The sequence below is a fragment of the Macaca mulatta genome, chromosome 8, assembly GCF_049350105.2.
Source record: "Macaca mulatta isolate MMU2019108-1 chromosome 8, T2T-MMU8v2.0, whole genome shotgun sequence".
Lineage (NCBI taxonomy): Eukaryota > Metazoa > Chordata > Mammalia > Primates > Cercopithecidae > Macaca > Macaca mulatta.
This window is the reverse complement of record NC_133413.1, coordinates 75,300,001-75,320,741: the sequence shown is the minus strand read 5'-3', so window position 1 is coordinate 75,320,741 and position 20,741 is coordinate 75,300,001. Positions and strand designations below refer to the sequence as shown.

The window sequence follows — 20,741 nt, the reverse complement described above, 5'->3', positions numbered from 1 at the left end:
GCTCATGAGAAGTGCAAAACATATCAGAAAAGAGAAAAACCTGATTTCAGAAAGTCAGAACTCCCGTAACCATGACGTTTACCTAACTTTCCTTGGGTAGTGTGGGTCACAATCATTGGATTGTGAGTTAGGAGACCCGGTCCCTGATATTTTTTGCCTATTTGATGCTGTATGACTTTGGCCAAGTTATTTTACATCTCTGATTCTGTTCCCTTATTTGTAAAGCACACAGTGAGCTAGGTGAATCTTCCAAATCTCTTCTAGTTTCAGGACCCTGTTCTATTTATGGAATTTTGCAGAAGTCATATGGATTGTTCAGCAAAATCATTAAAGGAGAGAGTTCTGCTTGGAAAATACAAAGATAAAAATGTTTCTTTATATATAGATATGGTACAAAAATTGCCAACAATATCTAAGCTTAAACCTAACATTTAAGTTCTGTAGATAGTCCCTTGCTTTCTTTACCTAATGATAGAAATTTAAATATACTATTTGCAATGATATATTTCATTCAGAAACTTGTCTGATAGTTGAAATATGAAATTAATCATAGAAAGTCTCATTTTTTCAGGAGGTTTGTCAGGATGTAATTTATATACCATGAAATTTATCCATTTTAAGTGTACAATTAGGTACATTTTAGTTAACTGATAGTTTTGCAGCCATCACCACAGTCCAGTTTAGCACACTTCCATCAGCCCCCAAAATTTCCTTAAGCTTCTTGGCTTTTAGTCCCTGCTCCTACCCTCAACCCCAAGGGAGTGCTTATCTGCTTTTTGCCTCTATTTTTATCTTTTCAAAAAATTTCATATAAATGGAATCAGATGTCTGGTTTCTTTGTCTTAGCATAATGCTTTCGGGAGTTTAATCAATGTTGTTACATGTATCAGTGATTTGTTCTTTGTTCTCTTTGATTATGAAATAATATTCCATTGTATAGATACACCAAATTTTGTTTACCCATTCACTAATCAATAGACATGTGAATTGTTTCTAAATTTCCACTATTATGATTAATACTCCTATGAACATTCACATATAAGTCTTTGTATGGACATGTGTTTTTGTTTCTCTTGGGTAGAGACACTTAGAAGTGGAATTGTTAGGTTGCATATTTTATGTATGTTAAAGATTATAAGAAACTGCTACTCTTTTCCAGGTAACTGTACTATTTTATATTCCTGCCAGCACTGTATGAGAGTTCCAGTTTCTCCTCATCCTTGCTAACACTTGATATAGTTATTTCTTTTTTTATTTTAGCCACTCTGGTGGGTGTATAGTAGTATCTCATTTTAGTTTATAATCTGCATATTCTAAAGATTTGTGATGTTGAACATCTTTTCATGTGCTTATGTCTATCTTTTTGGTGAAATGTTTATTCAAACCTCTTGCCCATTTTTAAAATCAGATTTTTTGTCTCCTTATAGTTATAAGGCTTCTCTATATATTCACCCCTAAGTTTTAGGGGACTTTTCCTGCCATCAGCATCTGTGATTTCAATGTATCTAAACTATTTAATTCTTTCATACAAATGCTTTGAAATAAAATCCTGTTGTAATAACTGAGTGGAATTTTTAATTTTGGACAAGAAACAGAATAATTTTTAAATGTTCATTGACAATCATTAAGAGTATTTTGAGGACTTATCGGTAAGCTATCAAAATGGTATTTTTTTTTTTAAATCTAACAGTAGCTTCTGTTTTCTTAGTTTGTGTCCTATTTATAGAGAAGGAAAAAAAACACCTTCTATAGATGTATAAGAGTCTGTGAAAATCCAGCTATTTCTGAGGAGAGAAGAGGAAGAATCTGAGGAAGCAGAAGGAGAGAGAGACACTAGAACCCTTGTTTTTAATGCTTCCTATTCTACTGTGAGTTAAGACATCTGCCTTCCAAAGGGTGGTTTGTGGAAGGAATTAATGAGTTACTGACCTTGGCATCACTTTTTCTAGGTTCCAATTTAAAATACATTTACACATGCATGCACACACACAGGCGCACACACACACACACACACACATACACAAAAGTAGCATATTTCTTTGCCCTAGGTTCTCTCTGCCAGTTCTTCCTAGTCCCCAGCCCCTAAAACAAATTAATATCACTTACGGGAGTGTTGGAGTAGTTTTGGGAACAACACAGTGAAATAATAAAATCCCTTATTCCACCCTGGAATTGTAACTAACAACTTGTATAACTATAGAGGACATCATCTTTCCTTCATTCCTGACTTCTGCCAACTTTGCCTGATATCTTCTGTCTATTCTTATCTCCACACATGGAAATAAACTAAAAAATATTCAACCTACAAATATTACTCCAAATGACTTCAGCAACAGTCTCCAAAAATCTATAAAGAAAAATTCAAAATTGGTTAATGTTAACTCTTTGTAGGAAATACACTTCCATATATTTGTATACCATGCTCTATTTCAAAGTCCTCAAAGCAAAATTAACATTTAAAAAAATCTCATTCATTTAACTAGAAAAGAGAGGTAGCTCATCAAAGCAAGATTCCCTTCCAGCCACCGTGCGAGAAAGTCCACCAGTCCTGCAAACACACACAGAGCCTTGTTGCAAATGAACGGATGCTAAGGATCTGGAGCTGGTGAGGAAAGTCGCCATCATGAAAGAGAGAAAGCATAACTTTAAAAACTGAAACAAAGAGACTTGGAGAAAATAGACAATTCAAGGAACATGAAAAAAACATCCCAAGAAACCATGTTTAATAGTCTTAGAAAAATAATAGTAGAAATTGCATTTATGAATCAAGAATGATATGCAGTTTTTATGAGGTATAATCAGAGAGTATAAGAGAACTTTGGGAAATTAGAAATCTAAAAGTAGAAATAAAATAATCTATGAAAGGGATAAAGTCAGGAAAATCTGTCAGTAAGTGGAGCAAAAGAAAAAGTGATGGAAAATAGGAGAGGAGCTATATGAAAATAACAGGACCATATGTCTGACCATATTGAGAATTTAGAGAGCACTGAAGGAGATTGATAAGAATTAGTGATGAGTACATAGAAACGAGGCACATGCAAAAACAAAGCAAAGCAATTGAACACTATCTAAATAATGAAAATGGTGTAAACATTGAAAGTTTATTTCACAAAACGTGGAAGGGTACAGACAAGATGGGGTAGCCTAAGCAAAAGACACTGCAAGACTTAAGATGTCTAAAATATGTAAGAGGTTATGTCTAAAATAATTTGACAATTTGTAAACTATGATTTCTGTATATAAATATGATGCTGTGCCTTCTATGTCCCATGTTCTAATACTGGTGATGATGGATTTCCTGAAGTAATCATACACTGTTGATACAGTGACTTAAAATCATCAAAGTCAGGAACTGATCTTTGGAAAAGAATGGTATGTTCCCAGTTGTAAAGCCCTCTAGCTCATGACAATATCAAAACACTGCCCTTCTCAGCATCATGTGCTGTGTAAAGATATTATTAGTTTTTGCTGTGTTAATAGTTTATCCAATATTAAAATATGGGCATGAGTTAACATATTATGAAGCAGGTATAGCATATGGGGCCTCAGGCTTTTCATTATCTTCCCACTTCAGCAAACTGGAGTATCCTTGAAGTGTCTTTTCTATGATTCTGATAAGCTGTGCTTGATTATTTTGGTGTTGATCTGCAGAATTTGGAACTTTGTTTCTCCATTGACATGGGTTGATAAAATGTTATTTGTTAACTTGACTATGCATTTATACATCATTCTCATTGATCTGTATATTGTCATTACCAAGGCTTTCTGGGCTAGTCCTCTGTTACAATTTAGTTTCCACAAAACTGTGGGTTCTAATTTTTATTAAACATTTCAAAATCAAATGATTTAATCAAATGTAAGAAATGATGAGTTAATGGAATTGATATCTCTTCCATGGAGTCCAATCAAATCCCATCTGTAAAGTAAATTAGCAACTGATCATCTCAGAAATTACAAATTCAGTTGCATGGTTTTCTATTTTAATTAAGGAGCTGAAATAACTTCAATTATGAATCGACTTCCCCCTTTTAGCATTGTCTAGGCTGTTTAAACATTTTTGACTGGCTTTCTCCTAAGATCCAGTGCACTTCAGAACTACTTATGTTCCCCTGAGTGTGTTTGCTTAGAGAATACAAAGCCTAGAATGTTACAGTTTCTTTCAGAGCAGGCAGGTTATTCTGGTGCCTCATCTGTGACCAGCAAATCATATATAGCAGCCCTAAAATAAAATCTAAATTAGCAAATAAAGAAAGTAGTCAAATGAATGAAAAAATCTTTAAAATTAGTACCTTATTGAAAATAGGAAAAAAAAGTTCAGGAGAGAGCCGTGATTAGATTTGTATTTTAGATGATCCCAGGTATTGGTGCAGAGATAAAAAATAATAATAAATAATAACTAACATTTTTTATGCTTACTATGTAAGTCATTGTGTTCAGTTTTTTATATTCATCAACTTATTAAATTCTCACATAAGGAAAATACCATAGTGTATTCATTTTACAAATGAGGAACCAGAGGCAAATATAATTAAATTGACCAAAGTTACCAAGATCGGAGTTGGCAGAGCCTGGGAGCTGAGCCACACAGTGAGACTATAGTGCCCTAATTCTGGGTGGTGACATTAGCCAGGAGGCTATTACAGTCATGCACATGAAAAAGGATGAGGGTTAGATCCCTAGAACCCTGCTAATCCAGGGTTAAGTTAATAGAGAAAGGCACTCCAGTGGTGTGGTCATTCATCGTTTGTGGAGCCTGCTGGAAACTCAATTAAGTTTTAAATGATAGTTTTAAAACTCTACCTTGACATTATTTCCATGGTGCAAACCTAAGCACCCTTCCCAGATTAAAAACAACAACAACAAAGCTCTAGACTTCTCTGGTTGAAATCCTACATTGATACAAAGAAGCACTTACAAATCACTCACTTGATCAAGGCATTAGTATTAATATAATTCTGCTAATGGAATTGAGTTTACAAGGCACATTCTACAGACAAAGCTTTATTTGGATCATAAAATTACATAGATGAACTGATAGCTAAAGATTCAGCTGGTATATGGCTTGAAGAGTTTTGCTCTGGAAGGTGAAAATACATTTCATCATATTCATATTGATTTTGCTCTGACTTCATCTGAGAAATTCTGTGGAGAAATGTGTGACTATTCAGCATTACTTGCTTTTACATTGCCATTATATGTAAAGCTTTGATTAAAAGTGCTTGAACAGTGAATATCTTTAAAGGAAAATTAAATCAAGTTTTAGGTCAAATGCTGTCCTGAGAGAGTCAAAATATTTCAGAGTAAGAGGCTTCTTTATTCTTACAGACCATTCTAGAGTGATCACTAGACTAAAGATAACAGACCTATCTAGACTGGTGCAGAAATTAACAAAGATCAGAGAGCTGCATTATTGATAGCCCGGAAGTGGCATTTTATACAGGAATTTTTCATTTATTTGCTATGAAGCAGAGGGTGTGTGAACACCAGATGTCAATCACATACCACCAGTGGATTTGCAAGATTATAGGACTGGGGGAAAAATGAAGGTTAAGCACAGGGGACAATTGGGGTAATGAATTGCATAATTTTTCTAGACAGAGTTGGATTAATGTTCATCCTGAGAAGAGATTACATCAGTCTGATTCTTGAAGTAAACAAATATTAAGCAGATAACTTTACTCAAAAAGGGGAAAATTATCCTAATCCCTAACTCTACATGTGAGATGCTCTTGAGTTTGGCAAGGAAGTAGACACTATGTGCTCTATGTCACACGTTTCTTGCTTCAAGTAGAACCTTGAAGAGACCATCAGGACCTTCAGTTGTCAAGTCTAACAGCTGCACTGCAACTGTGAAAAGCCTTTCTCCCTGCTGAGGTTGTCACAGGAACTGATTCTGCCTGCCTCATTTGCATGTCACCTGGACACTGGTGAAAGTAATGGGATATCCTTAGGTTGCACTGTGTGTCCATACTTTGTACAGTTAGAGCAGCTAAACCTCAGTGTCTACTCTTTATTTTTGGAGTACAGTTCAGGTGGGTTCTGCTTGTCCTCATTGTGAATTTCAGGCTGATTCTCCACTTAACTGACTTAGGAATGTTGAGCTTTTTTTTTTTTAAATCAACCTTGGATTCATTTGTACACTGTACTTTTTATCATCAACTACTTTTTAGAAGTCTGTGCCTTCTGTACATGGATTTCATTTTTAACACCAAAATAGCATTTCTTTTTTTTTTCTTTTTTGAGATGGAGTCTTGCTCTATTGCTCAGGCTGGAGTGCAGTGGCACAATCTCAGTTCACTGGAACCTCCATCTCCCAGGTTCAAGTGATTCTCCTGCCTCAGTCTCCTGAGTAGCTGGGAATACAGGTATGTGCCACCATGCCCAGCGAATTTTTTTTTTTTTTTTGTATTTTTCATAGAAACGGAGTTTCACCATGTTGGCTAGGCTGGCCTCGAATTCCTGACCTCAGGTGATCTGCCCACCTTGGCCTCCCAAGTTGCTGGGATTGCAGGCATGAGCCACCACACCCAGCCCCAAAATAGCATTTCTTTATTATTTAAAAATCTGCACCTAAAAGGACTTATCACTTCTATAGGAATCTTTCTCAAAATATTGTTATTAATACCTCAATCTAGCCATGAAAATATATCAGACAACCCAACCCAAATGGAGGGACATTCTACAAAATAAATGACAACTACTCTTCAAAAGCAGTATGTTTATATCATGTGCAAATCAAAAGATATCAATGATCAAACCTTTGTAATCTCACCACCTGAGATTAATGCCTAGTAACATCTTAAAGTAATATATATCAGACTTTTCTCTTTGCATTTTGCAACTACTTTATAAAAATTGGATGACTATATTTGTATGGGTCAATTTCTAAGCTCTCTACTCTGTTCCATTAATATATTTGTCTATTCTTTCATCAATACCACACTCTCTTTGATTCTTATGGTTTTATATTAAGTCTTGACATCAGGTAGTGTTAAGTCTTTCCACTTTGTTCTTCTCCTTCAATACTGTCTTTTGCCTTTCCATATAAATTTCAGAATCAGTTTGTTGATATCCATAAAACATCTTGCTAGGATTTTGATTGGGATTGCACTGAATTTGTAAATCAAGTTGAGAACTGACTTGACAATATTGACTCTTCCTATCCATGTGCATAGAATATCTCTCTATTTTAGATCTTCTTTGATTTTTTAATCAGAGTTTTATAGTTTTCTTCATATATATTTTATACATATTTTGTTGGATTTGTACCTAAGAATAAATTTTTTACACTAAGTTAACTTCGTATATTTTGTTTTGATTAATGTAAGTAGTATTGTGTTTTTAATTTCAAATATCAATTGTTCATTGCAGTTATATAACAAAGCAATTGACTTTTGTATATTAATCTTGTATCTTGCAACTTTACTATAGTATTTTATTAGTTCTAAAGTTTTATTGTTGATTCTTCGAGCTTTTCTATGTAGACAAAAGAAACAGCTCAGGCAGAGAATGAGTAAGCAAAACCACAGATGTGCAATTGCTTATAAAATATGAATAGCAGGGAAAAACTAATCCTGCTGTGTATATCAGCTACTTTCAAATACTCTTATCTCAGTCTGAATGATAAACCACCAAGGTTGGTATAAACATTCTCCTTTACAGGTGAAGACACTGAGGATCTACATAGATAGTGTTCCAGATTTAAAATTTCCCCATGACTCAAATGTGCAGAAATATAACTTTATTTCCTCATATCTGAACTCAAATTTCTCTTGAGCCCTGATTTTTGGTGATGACTGAAAACACTGAAGACTTATAGTGACATAGTTTGGCCACTTCTGATTCAAAACCTAGTCTCTTTTGTAAAATCATTTAATAAAATTTAAGACTCCCTCCCCCACTTCCTTTCTGTTGATCTGGTGAGTCCTGTTGTGCAAATGTTCCTATTGGTCCTCTTTGGCTTCCCCAGGGTGCCTCCTCAGATATCTTTGGGTTAGTCCTCCACCTTTGCGTTCATTGCTAAAATGTGCCCAGTTGGTTGTAAACCTCACCTCATTTCCTGGCAAAGCAATACATTGTGGCTTTGTGCTTTCTTGTCCCCACCAGGGCTCTCATTGGGGCTTCTGGTCTCCCTAGACTCAGCCACATCTTCCATCTACTCCTCCTCCTTTGGGATCTCCATCCACAGCCTTGTATTGAGATACTCCTCTTCCCAATATCCTGACAAACATGCCAATTCTTGATTATCAAGAGTTGTTGGAACATTTCTAAGTTTCCTTGTGCTAACATCAGAGCCCAAGAAGAGTGCGGGGATAAAGAGTGTTTCAAGAATTGAGTTCCAAGATATACTATGAAGCAAATTACCTTTTCCATTGAGGTTGCTGCCAAAGTAAGTCAAAGAAAGGTAAAACACAGCAGCTTCCAAAGCGCCTTGCTCAAAAAAAAAAAAAAAAACCAGTCATTCAAACTTTCAGAATTATCATCAGATACTGTAATATACATCAGTTGTGTAGTTTCTGAAATTTTAACCACATACACAAAAAGAAAATCTTCATTAATTCAGGAAAATAAAAAAATAAAACTAAGGCACTGTTACATATATTCAGTCACCTAATACAAATATATTACATCTTTAAACACTTTTAATAAATACATAATTTCATTTTTTCTAGTTAGTGTGCATGTACAAAGGTTGCTCACCACCTACTTAGGAAGTTATTGCAATAACCTGAATGCCCAGTCTAGAATGATTACAGGAAAAATGGAAAAGAAGAAATTCCTCTGACAAGTATAGATTGCTATAAGAAGCGCTGGACTTTTTTTTTTTTTGAGACGGAGTCTCACAATGTCACCTGGGCTGGAGTGCAATGGCGCAGTCTCAGCTCACTGCAACCTCTGCCTCCCGGGTTCAAGCGACTCTCTTGCCTCAGCCTCCTGAGTAGCTGGGATTACAGGTGCCCACCAGCATGCCTGGCTAATTTTTTGTATTTTTAGTAGAGATGGGGTTTCACTATGTTGGCCAGGCAGTTCTCGAACTCTTGACCTCATGATCTACCCACCTCAGCCTCCCAAAGTGCTGGGATTACAGGTGTGAGCCACTGTGCCCGGCAGCACTGGGCTTTAAATGTCTAAGGAAAAAAATGTGCAGTAGGTCACTAGTCAAATTTTTAACGTGTTTATTTAACTACAGGTATAGCATGAAGATGTACTTCAAATATTATGAGAAATTAAGTATTCTGTGTTGGTCTACTCTTTTAAATTTCAATGTACCTCTTCTTAACTAAAGAGAAATGTCTTAAACCTCTTTATACTTTACAACTATTTTATGTATTTAGATTATTCTCTAGTATTTCATTTTATTTATTTTATTTTGTTTTATTTTATATTTTATTTTATTTTAGACAGAGTCTTGCTCTGTTGCCTAGGCTGGAGTGCAGTGGTGCAATCTTGGCTCACTGCAACCTCTGCCTCCTGGGTTTAAGTGATTCTTGTACCTCGCCTCTTGAGTAGCTGGGATTACAGGCAAGCTTTACCCTGTCCAGCTAATTTTTTGGCAGTTTTAGTAGAGACAGGGTTTGACCATGTTGGTCAGGCTGGTCTCCAACTCCTGGCCTCAAGTGATCTACCCTCCTTAGCGTCCCAAAGTGCTGGGATTACAGGCAGGAACCACCACTCACCATCTCCAAAATTTGTTTCCAGATAACTTTGGACTGCAGATGACATTTTGCACACACTTTAAGATATACCCTACAACTTGTATGAAAGAAACTGCAAGCACTGATGCAATGGTACATGCATAGAACTTGGGTTTAGTTATCAAGAGCATGTATAAGCTCAAATTTGTGTGATGTATTAGATGTGTTCTCATAGTCCTTTAAATGGTAATGAGAAGATTTGAGGAAGTGTGTGTTGTTTGAGATTATAAGGGAGTAGGGAACATAGTATTTGTTAGTTCCCCATCATTGCTTTTGGACCTGTTTCTTTTAAGTTTTGGAACTTGATCATCCCCAATAAGCACTAAGCATCCTATATCCCTACTCAGCCATGGGCAATGTATATTTCATTTTCAAAGGCAGAGCATGAGAGAGACAAATAGCAGTATTTGTGTTGTGCTGTGTGTCAGCAGGCCTTTCTCGATCATTACGGTGATGTCTTTCCTCCCTAAATAATTTTTACAAATATACTGATGAAGACAGATTTCTGTTATCTATCTTTGATGGGTCATAAGTTGAACAAGCACTGTATTTTTTCCTGAAAATATGCACAGTTGTGACATGGTGTTTAATAGTCTTAAGCTTACTGCTGCCAAAATAAACACAGCTGTAAGAAATGATGACCCTCTCATCGTTGTAACAATAAAATAGCTTCCTAATGTGCTTCCCTAACTCTGAATGTTAAATTAATATCCCCTGGATTTCTGAGTCCCATCCTTTCCCCCCGCGGAAACCCCATGAAGAATACAGCTTTTGACCGAATGACAGAGCATAGAGGATGAAATTAGTTGCATTAAATTAGAATATGACAAAAAGCCTTTCTAAATCTTTGTCACAATGCAACATTCAAGCAACATTAAACCAAACAGAGTATAAGTAGATCAAGGAAGAGAGTTAATATTTTGAAAATAAATTTGGTGAACTAGATCACTTGCAAATTTGAAAGTGTCATTGATAGCATGTGAGCTGTGGCAGTTTGTAACTTGGGGATCCTATCCTACAGTTACATGTGTGGTCTCCTCTTATTCAGTCTTTGGATATGGAATTAACTGTATTAATGGTTTTTTTGGTTTTCTTATATTTCTCATAAAAGCAAGTCTCCATTGCTAAAGCCTGAATTCAAGAAAATAATGGGAGAAAGTATGATGAGTAAGATTCCAATTACTATGCAGTGTTTCTTGTTTTCCTATTTCTAAGTATGTGCATTTAAACAACAGCATACATTTTGTAAATTAGCATTAAGATAAATTGTCTTCTAAAAAGAGAAAGCAAAATCTTTCCTTTATTTCTATCATAACTTGGATTTATTTTAACATTCTTTCCCCTGAAATATCTGAGTTTTATTTTCAAAGTTAAATTCTACCACGTTGGGTTGTGAGAAAATAAAAGCCTTTAATAGGGTTAATCTAGCTACATAAAAGTCTATGCTGGGTATGATCATAATCTTGATCTTTGATTAAATCTGAGCTAGTAATATCTTGTGATTAATCAAAATGGGTTGCACTGCATGTAGCACAAGTCATCTTCACAGATGGGCTTCAGAATCAGAGTTCTTTTGAATATTTATTTTAATCCTTTCTAGGGTAAAATGGCTTTGTTTTCTGTTTTTGTTTCTTTTTACCTTTTTTACTTTAAATCAGATTGAGTTCACCAAATAAATAACTAGGAAGAAATTTTGAAGTTTAGTCTTGCTAAGATTACAAATCAACAAAGAAAAAACTTGTATTTTAATTGATAGTATTCCAAAGGATGTTTTGTATGTTAAAAATGCAAATTATTAGTAAAATTTAACAAATCATCTCAATCATTGGTAGTTTGAATAAAAAAGTTATGAAAGACTATATCAAAATAATACCTCAAATAAATACATGGAGATTTTTATAGTTCTCAATTTAAGATTATTATTTCTCTTCTGATTATGTATTTCCTGTCTAATTGACATCTGATAACAAAGAGCTTTACTTTGGCAAATAAACTTTCCAACATCTAACACCCAGGGCACAGCAAGAGCCCTCAGATTCACATGCACAATGTCTGTCAGCTCTGGCAGTGAGCTGCTTTGGTGGTTTTTTTCCCTAGGTCCATAGGTTAACTGACTAATGTTTCTATAGTCAGAGTGCAGCTATGGGACTCCAAGTCTTGCATCCTGGTATACAGCTTGTCCTTACATAGTTTCATGACTTTAGGAAAACTTGTTGATCTCTTAGGCCTTGAGAACTCTTACCTATAAAAGTGAGAAATTGCAAGAAAGCCTCCAAGGTACCATCTAGTTCTAAACTCGGTGATAAGTCAATTCAGTGAAAAATTAAACAATAAATACTTCAATATGACTTGCACATCCTAAAGAACACATCTCCTTTTACTATGTTAAGTACACTTAAGTGGGTTTAAAAAACTTCAAATCCAATAGTGCATCGTCCCTCTACACCTTTATTATATAATATAATTGAAGGGTTCTTAAGATTAAAAAAAGAAAGAAAGAAAGAAAGAAACCCTCATAACCTTTATTTGTGGAAAGACCTAAATGCCTGTACATGAGTTGGAATTTAAAATGAGGTGGAGTTAGTTTGACTGGGTCTAAACATATAAAAACAATATGCTAAAGAGAAAACAAAATAATCAGTAATTGACATTGTTTACATGATTTCCGACAAGCAGTTTGACTAGAACTTAGATTCGGCCTGTTCCACTGCACATCACCAAGCGCATAGCAGATGACACAAACATTAATCAAAATAAGTTTAGGTCTCATTGATGAAATTGATCAAGCAGCATTTATAACATGACTTGTGAAAGACCAATAAAATCAGGCAGCTGATCATTTGTTTTTTATCAGTATTATAACTAACAATTTCATAGAGTAAATTATATCAGTTGATTTCGTTTCCTGGAGATCTTAGTCACCCGTACCTACTTATGATGACGGGAAACAGAATAGGAAATAAATAAAACAGATTGTAACCTAACTATCAGGCAGTCATACAGGCCTTGCAAGACACAGTTCCTTCAAAAAGTTGCTCACCAGGATGCAAATGCATACGAATGATATTATGGGCCCAGCACGGTGGCTCACGCCTGTAATCCCAGCACTTTGGGAGGCCGAGTTGGGTGGATCACGAGGTCGGGAGATCGAGACCATCCTGGCTAACACGGTGAAACCCCGTCTCTACTAAAAATACAAAAACAAATTTAGCTGGGCATGGTGGCGGGTGCCTGTAGTCCCAGCTATTTGGGAGGCTGAGGCAGAGAATGGCGTGAACACGGGAGGCGGAGCTTGCAGTGAGCCGAGATTGTGCCACTGCACTCCAGCCTGGGCGACACAGCGAGACTCCGTCTCAAAAAAAAAAAAAAAGAATGATATAATGGACTTTGGAGATTCAGTGGGAGTACCCAGGGGGAAGGGTGAAATTGGGGTGAGGGATAAAAGACTACATATCGGGTACAGTTACACTGCTTGGGTGATGGGTGAACCAAAATCTCAGAAATCACAACTAAAGTACTTATCCATGTAACCAAAAACTCCCTGATCCCCAAAAACTGTTGAAGTAAAGTTGCTCACCAGAAGTTATGCATTGAATCATACATACTGCAGAAGCTCAGTAAACTCATGTCTATGATTAGAATCACTGAGTAAGAGAATAGAAAGAAGCAGTGCAATCCATGCAGTCATCTTCTAGATTCAATAAATAAACCACCTGTATTCAAATAAGAATGGAATGATTTGATTTTTCTTTTGTTCTTTTTTTTTTTTTTTTTCCTTATAGGAGACCCGGTGAGCCTCCATTGATAAAAGGTTGGCTTCCTTATCTTGGAGTGGTCCTGAAATTACGAAAAGACCCCTTAAGTTTCATGAAAACACTTCAAAAGCAACATGGTGACACTTTCACTGTTCTTCTCGGTGGTAAGAAGCACTTTTATTAATACCTTATATATGACATAATTTTTCACTTGTTCTTTAAAGTCTTTCTGTTTTTCTTTAGGCAAAATGTAGAATATTTGTATATTTTTATTTTATTTTGTGGAGCTCATGTGAAAGAAAACTATTATTTTTAGTTCAGTGATCCTCACATTCAAAATCAAATTACAGAGCTCTCTTCATGGTACTTAGGGAACCCCTCTTTCCAGCCATCACCTGTCATTTTGGTTTGGTTTAGTTTGGTTTGAAGAATGGTAGAAAAAATATATATACAACTGTACAAAAGCTAGAATGTGTTTTTTAAATTGATGCTCTTTATTTTGTAGAGCAGTTTTAGGTTTATAGAAAATTTAGTAGTTCAGAGAGTTCCCATATACCCCCTCCCCCAATCAGTTTCCCTGACTGTATCTATGTAGTGTATTTGTTACAGCTGATGAGCCAATATTGATCAATTATTAAAAATCCATGATTTACATTGCAGTCTATTCTTTGTGTTGTGTAGTTCTTTGGGTTTTCACAAACGTATAATGACATGTATCTGCCATGACGGTATTATATGGAGTAGCTTTACTCCTCTAAAAATTTCCTGTGCTCCACCTATTCATTCTTTTTTCCCTGCCTCCGAGTCTCCAGCAACCACTGGTCAAGAATGTATTTTTCATTTTAAAACTTTCATTGCACTTCAGACTTTAATAAAGTATTCACCAAAACACCAAGACAAATGAAGAAGAAAAAAACCAGCAAGATTGCTACACACCCCAAATATTCCAGGATTGGGAGAAGCTGGACTGTTCCTAGCTTACCCTTTTTTAAGACCCAAACGGTGTAGCTGTATCAGCTATTGATTGCTGAGTAACAAATCCTCCAAAAGTTTAATGGCTTAAAATAACAACTGGTCTGGCCTGAGTCACTTGTGTGGCTTGTCTGGACTCTGGATGGGAGCTGGATGATCCCAGATGGTCTCATCACATGCCTGGGTGGGCCGCCTTGACCACAGGGTCTTTCATCCTCAAGAAAAGTTTCTTACATGGCAGTTAGCGTCTCAAGGGAGTGAGAGAAAAAGCTTCAAGGTCTCTTGAGGCCTAGGATCAGATATTGCAAAACCTCACTTCCACCATATCCTATTAGTTAAACCAAGTCACAGTGCAGCCCAGATTCAAGGGCAGGAAAAGAGACTCCACCTCTTCCTGGAAGGAGTAGCAGAGCCACATTGCATGGGTACACATGTAGAGAGATGGAAGGAATTCATTGTACACAACCTTCCACATCAGTTTATGGCCTGGGCTAGCTCTTCCCTCTCTTTGCTTTTCCACGTCCTGCCTATGCTCTGAAAGCTGATCTCTACACACTAGATTACCCACACCTCTTTGCTTGTTGAGTATTGCCAGTGGGAGGGCAAGAAGAGGCTGAGTCTCACTCCTCACTCTCACTGGGGCTCTGGTAACACAATTCATTCTCCTTCCTTCACATGGTAACTGAAGGCTTCCAGTATAATCTCCCTTAGATCCCCATGTATCTACCAAATGTACCTACATTTCCCAATGATCTACTACCTTTTCTCCAATTTCAAAGAATGTTCAAGACACTCCATCTCCCTGTCCCCATGACCCTTTCTTCCTGCCTCCTCTGGGCTGGTACATCTTCATTCATTCTCTCACACATACATCTTCATTTTTTTCTTTCTTGGGTTCTTACCATCAGTTATAATCATGGTAAGGTTCTCCTCTAGTTACTTTCCACTTTTCTTCTTTTCTTTTTCATCCAGCTCTTTCAAGAGAGTTGCGTATATTTGCTATCTCTAGTTGTGTATCTCCTAGAGCTCTCCTAACTATAACCAGCCTTCAGCCTTGCTGAAGTTATTTCCTGGTCCACCTACCTAGACCTCTCTACCTGGTTTGACAATGCTGATCTCTTGTTCCTTCCTGAAATATTCTACTCCTCCTTTACTCTCCATACTCCCCATTCTGGTTCTTTATCTAAATCATCTACATGCATGCCTTTTTCTTAGCTCAACCCTTATGTCTTCCTTCAGTCACCCTTGGAATTTTGTGTTCTGTTCTTAGAGAGCCAGTAATTTTCTTCTGCCTGTAACTACTTTGCTGAGGGTCAGAGGCAACCTTTGGAAACTACAGTGACTTAATTTCAGTGCTACCATTTTAATGCAGTATTTTGGAGAAATGATCCAACTGGAGGAAATTATCAGCATGATTGAGTTCTCACATGGACAGACAGTTTCATCACAACTTACTCCTTTGCCTGGAAGCTGGCTAGTCTGAGGTGGTGGATCATGAGGTCAGGAGTTCGAGACCATCCTGGCCAGCATGGTGAAACCTCATCTCTACTAAAAAAAAATAAATAAATAACAATACAGAAATTAGCTGGGCATGGTGACATGTGCCTGTAGTCCTAGCTACTTGGGAGGCTGAGGCAGGAGAATCACTTGAACCCAGGAGGCAGAGGTTGCAGTGAGCCGAGATCACACCACTGCACTCCAGCCTATTGACAGAACGAGACTCCGTCTCAAAAAAAAAAAAAAAAAATTGTATGCACTCTGATTTCAGAAAAATTGAAATTGAAAACAATCATGCATTTTAGAGGAATTTTAGTATATACAGTAGTCCTCATAAGGCCCCCCGAAGATCAGGTCTCCACCAGCCTTTCCAGCCCAGTCTCTTGTTGCTGCTCACCTTGTGCTTCACACACCATGAATGCACCATGTTGTTTGAAATTTCCTCCTCACACACCATACCTGGTGGGGCCTCTGGGTTTTCGTTACCTTGCTGTTCTTTCTGCCAGAATGTTGTTGTTTACCTGACTGACATGGACTCAACTTTTGAGGCCAGAGTCACACATTATTTCCTCTCAATAGCCTTTGCTGACTCCTCCTATATTTGGTGCCTCTTCTCCAGGGTCCAATTACTCCCAGTATCACTTCTGTAAGAGCATTTAATACATCGTGAAGTTATTACCAATTCACTTGTCTGTCTCCCGTCATTATTCTGTTAGCTTCTCTATTGTCAACATTTAGTCTAGAGCTCAGAACTGATTCTCAATGAATATTGGATGGAGAAACCCCTAATTCCTTAGAGCTGATGAAACACTGGAATACTGTACAGATGAAAGCCTGAGCTGGTGCTTCTCCTGTAAGTGAGCCTTGGGCTTTATGGTACCAAAACTATATTGTTCACTTAAAAAAAAAAGTCATTCTTACTTTAAATAATTAACGCCGGTGTTTCTAATGAAGAGATAGAACAAGTGATTGAAATGTTCAGTTTTTCTTTTTTTAATACCAAAAATGTACAAAAATAACCTAAGATGATTGTGCAGAAAGTTGTGGCAGATTTGAATCACTTTATTTACTTTTCAGAAAATTGTCAATTTCTGCTGACACTTGATTTCTTAATCTTAGGTACCAAGAAGCTTGCTGAATTTCTAACATCTAAATAATTTGACCATGGTTATGTTTGAACTCAACAGTAGACAACCACAGTTAAATGTGCACGATACCTCCCTTTTGCTTCTTACTAGAATTTGAATAAATTCCTGTCAAGAAATCCCGTTAATGTATATGGTTCTAATGATCAGTTTGCAAAGTAACTCATTTAGAAAATGTGAAATGAAGAACAAAGTCTTCCGCTCTTGTCTCATGATGTGATTTCACTGAGTGTATGTTCTTGCATGATGAGCAAATGATTGTCATCCCCAAAAGTCTCAAGGGACATGGATGTCATCTTAATAAAGAAATTAAAAGGTACATCTTTTCATGAGAAACCATGTAAATTCTTGACCTGTCGCAGAAAATAGTTCTCTAATTGGTTTTGTGTGGTGGTGCAGCGGAATCATTTTCCCTAGATGTCAGCCCAGCAAAGCACCACTGTACATCATTGTCAGCAGCTAGTGAAATCTTCCTAATAAGAGGGAGGATATGTGCATGTGGCCATCCTCATAAAGTACAAAGTTGACTCTTATTTCACTCTCCCAACCGATATTTGCAGCTTGAGATTAAAAAATTCTATTGTAAAACAAGCTAAACACAGAGATTAAAAGCTTCTAATTATGAAAATTGTTAAAATTCAAATTTGTCTCTTTTTCTGGGGAGACAAGTTCTCCTTTTGTCACCCAGACTGGAGTGCAGTAGCATAATCATAATTCACCGCAGCCTTAAATTCCTGAGTTCAAGTGATCCTCCCACCTTGGCTTCCTGAGTAGCTGGGACCACAGGTGTGTGCCACCAACACCTGCCTAATTTTTTTTAAGGTTTTTTGTAGAGATGGGGTCTCCCTATGTTGCCCAGGTTGGTCTTGAACTCCTGGCCTCAAGTGACCCTCTGGCATTGGTCATATTTTTTTATGGGACATTTCTATGCCAAGCAGCCAATTTTTGTGGCTATATATATATATGTATATCTTTGTATAGCACCAAATATCTGAAATGAAAACATCAAAATTCGATTTATAATTATCCAGATGTCAAAACTTTTTGTTTGACATTAGGATGAATGACTGAATTTTTAAAAAACATCTACGAATATACTTTGAATTTTGTAGCTTTACCTTCCTAAAGAATTAATTTTAAAGGAAGTGGAAAGGCTACTAAGGTGTAAAATCTCTTATGCAGGCTATACAGGAATGCTAGAGTTAGTATTGTAAGGCCAGTTAGCTCCTAAAAAGGGAAGAGAATGAAATGATTGGCAAGGAAGATATCAAAAATTTTGACCTGACTTCAAATTTACTGCATCTAAAAATGATTTATATTGTATTTTTCTTGCAGATATGGCCCCACTTTGACATTTATATTTTAGAGAAATGCAAACTCTGAAATTCTTTAAATCAATATTTCATATCAACTGCTGACAGCATTCTCTTCTTTTTGGAAAACATGGAAAAGGGTGTTGTTTTTACCTCGTGATCTTTGTAAACTAGGTAACATGCCTGCTGACACTGGTCATTCATTTACATAAAATCACCCTGGAGCAAAAGTTAATGTTGCTGCAGGAATACACAGCCTTCAGAATACCTTTTCAGAAAAGTTCCTTTGTTAAGAAATTTAAATTCATTTTATGAATGTATATGAGTTTTCCTAACTGTCTGATTAAAGATCACAAAGAAACTCTGGTTTTGCATCTCACATTAGCAGATGGTGGACAGATGGTTTAAATTAATATTAATTTTGGAAAACTTAGCTTAAATTGTTTATACTGAAGATTAAAAGTTGGAAAGCCAGCTAACATCTCCAGGGTTATTAGTACTTCCAAACCCACATGAAAAGTAAAATCCGGAAAATCAAAATGTCTTCTTCTGAAGCAATTCACATGTCAATCAAAAAAATAGTAGGTAAAACATAATGCCTTGATGTTGAAGGACACTGAAATAAGAATGAGAAAGAGAAAACACAGATCCTAGTGTGAAAAGAGCCTTGAAAGGAGTGAGATTAGATCTACAGAAAAACAAAGCTAATCAGTACTGATTTTTATAAAGAACCGATATACAAACAACTGCTTACATTTTTAAAAAGCAATTTATTAGTAATTGGTTGCTAACTTGAACCATTTTGTCCACATTCAACTTTTATTCCTTTTATTTGAAATTAACTTCATTGTTTTTTTCCATACCCTCATTCCCAAGAGGGTGGGGATAGGAGAGAGGAGGAAATAGAGACAGAGAGAGAGAGAGGGAGAAGGAGAGAGACAGAGAGAGAGAGAGAGTAAGAGAGAATGAATGTGTGTATTTGTAATGATTGTAGACAAAACAAAAAATGTAACATGTATACAGCCTCTACTTCAGTAGGCCCAATAACAGGTAGCTCATGCTGTCATGTCTGAATATGTTTTTCTCTTTCCACTTAGATTTAGATTAATATAGAAAATTGTAGGAAAAAATTCAAAATATTCTCTAAATATTGTGTGTTTTACAAATTGAATCTTTTATACACTCTGGTAATATTAGGGAATAATTTAAAATAACCCCAAAGATATTTAGCAGAATCCTTTTATTTAGTGAAAGGAGAAAAGTATGAATCACCACCTGTGAAAATACACAACTTTGCCTAAAATTATATCTTTTGCAAAATAAGAGAATTGATTTTTTTCAATTATTTGTCAGGCAGAAGCTGGCAATTTTATTTAATTAAGTGGCTATGATAAAGCAGGTATCATAAAATATGCTTAAATTGGGTTGAATCCTTTTTGCTCTCCCCAGAGCACATACACACACACAAATTTAGTTTACCTTGTAGAAGACAGCTTTAGGATCTGACCAGAATGAACAGCCACTTCTAGCTTTACTGGCATCCTAGATCCACTCACATTATTGAATTAATCAAGGGGAAAATGAGTGAATACAATTTAAGTCATCTGAGTCATTTTTAGAAAATAAATCATAGCACATGTATATTCATGTATATTAAAAACTTAAGTTGTGTTTCAAAATTGTGAAACAAAAACATATTCATCTGTTTCTAGGATTAGGTTGAAAATTACTTCAAAACTTTATTTGAAATATCTTGCACCAAACTGAATTAAATTTCTATGATGCCATTTGAGTTACCACAAATAACAAGTGAGAAGTTGTTCCACTAACAAAGCAACACACACACACACACACACACGCCCACACACGCACACACAGACTCAAACAGGAATAATGACATGAAAATAATAAATAAGTAGATGTTAATGTTCTTAGGATCATCTAAAGTTTATGCCTGTTCTGTACAGGAAAGATATTAAATGTCATTATTGATTACTACCTGCGTGATATTTCTAATTAGAAGGAATCTTAAAACAGCACTCTAGTGAGAAGACAAAGAGTAGTGCATGGTGAGTAACTTCTCATCAAGGGTCTGCCACTGAAAATGGCAGCATGATCTTGACCCTTAACATCTCTTGACTTTCTTCAACTTTATCAGCTGATAAATGCAGAGGGTAAGCTAGCAATTCTCCAAGGTCTCTGCCAATTTTGAGAGACAAACTATAGTATGACTGTGTTCCTCAAGATGCCTACTTATAAGAATTACTTGAGGACCTTATCAAAAAGGACACTTGTGGGACCCCCTCCAAGCCTTCTGAATCAAAATCTTGCAGTAATCTGTATTTTTTGCACGCATCCCAAGTT

General features: G+C 36.2%; 1 protein-coding gene across 2 annotated transcripts in view; it reads left to right on the top strand.

Annotated features, from left to right (window-relative positions):
* Positions 1–20,741, top strand: part of CYP7B1 (cytochrome P450 family 7 subfamily B member 1) — a 207,192-nt gene that overhangs the window by 156,257 nt on the left and 30,194 nt on the right. For both annotated transcript variants that reach the window (XM_077942825.1, XM_015145456.3), the window contains exon 2: positions 13,478–13,614. In XM_077942825.1, coding sequence (XP_077798951.1) covers positions 13,478–13,614 — 137 coding nt within the window. The remainder of the gene's footprint in view (positions 1–13,477; positions 13,615–20,741) is intronic.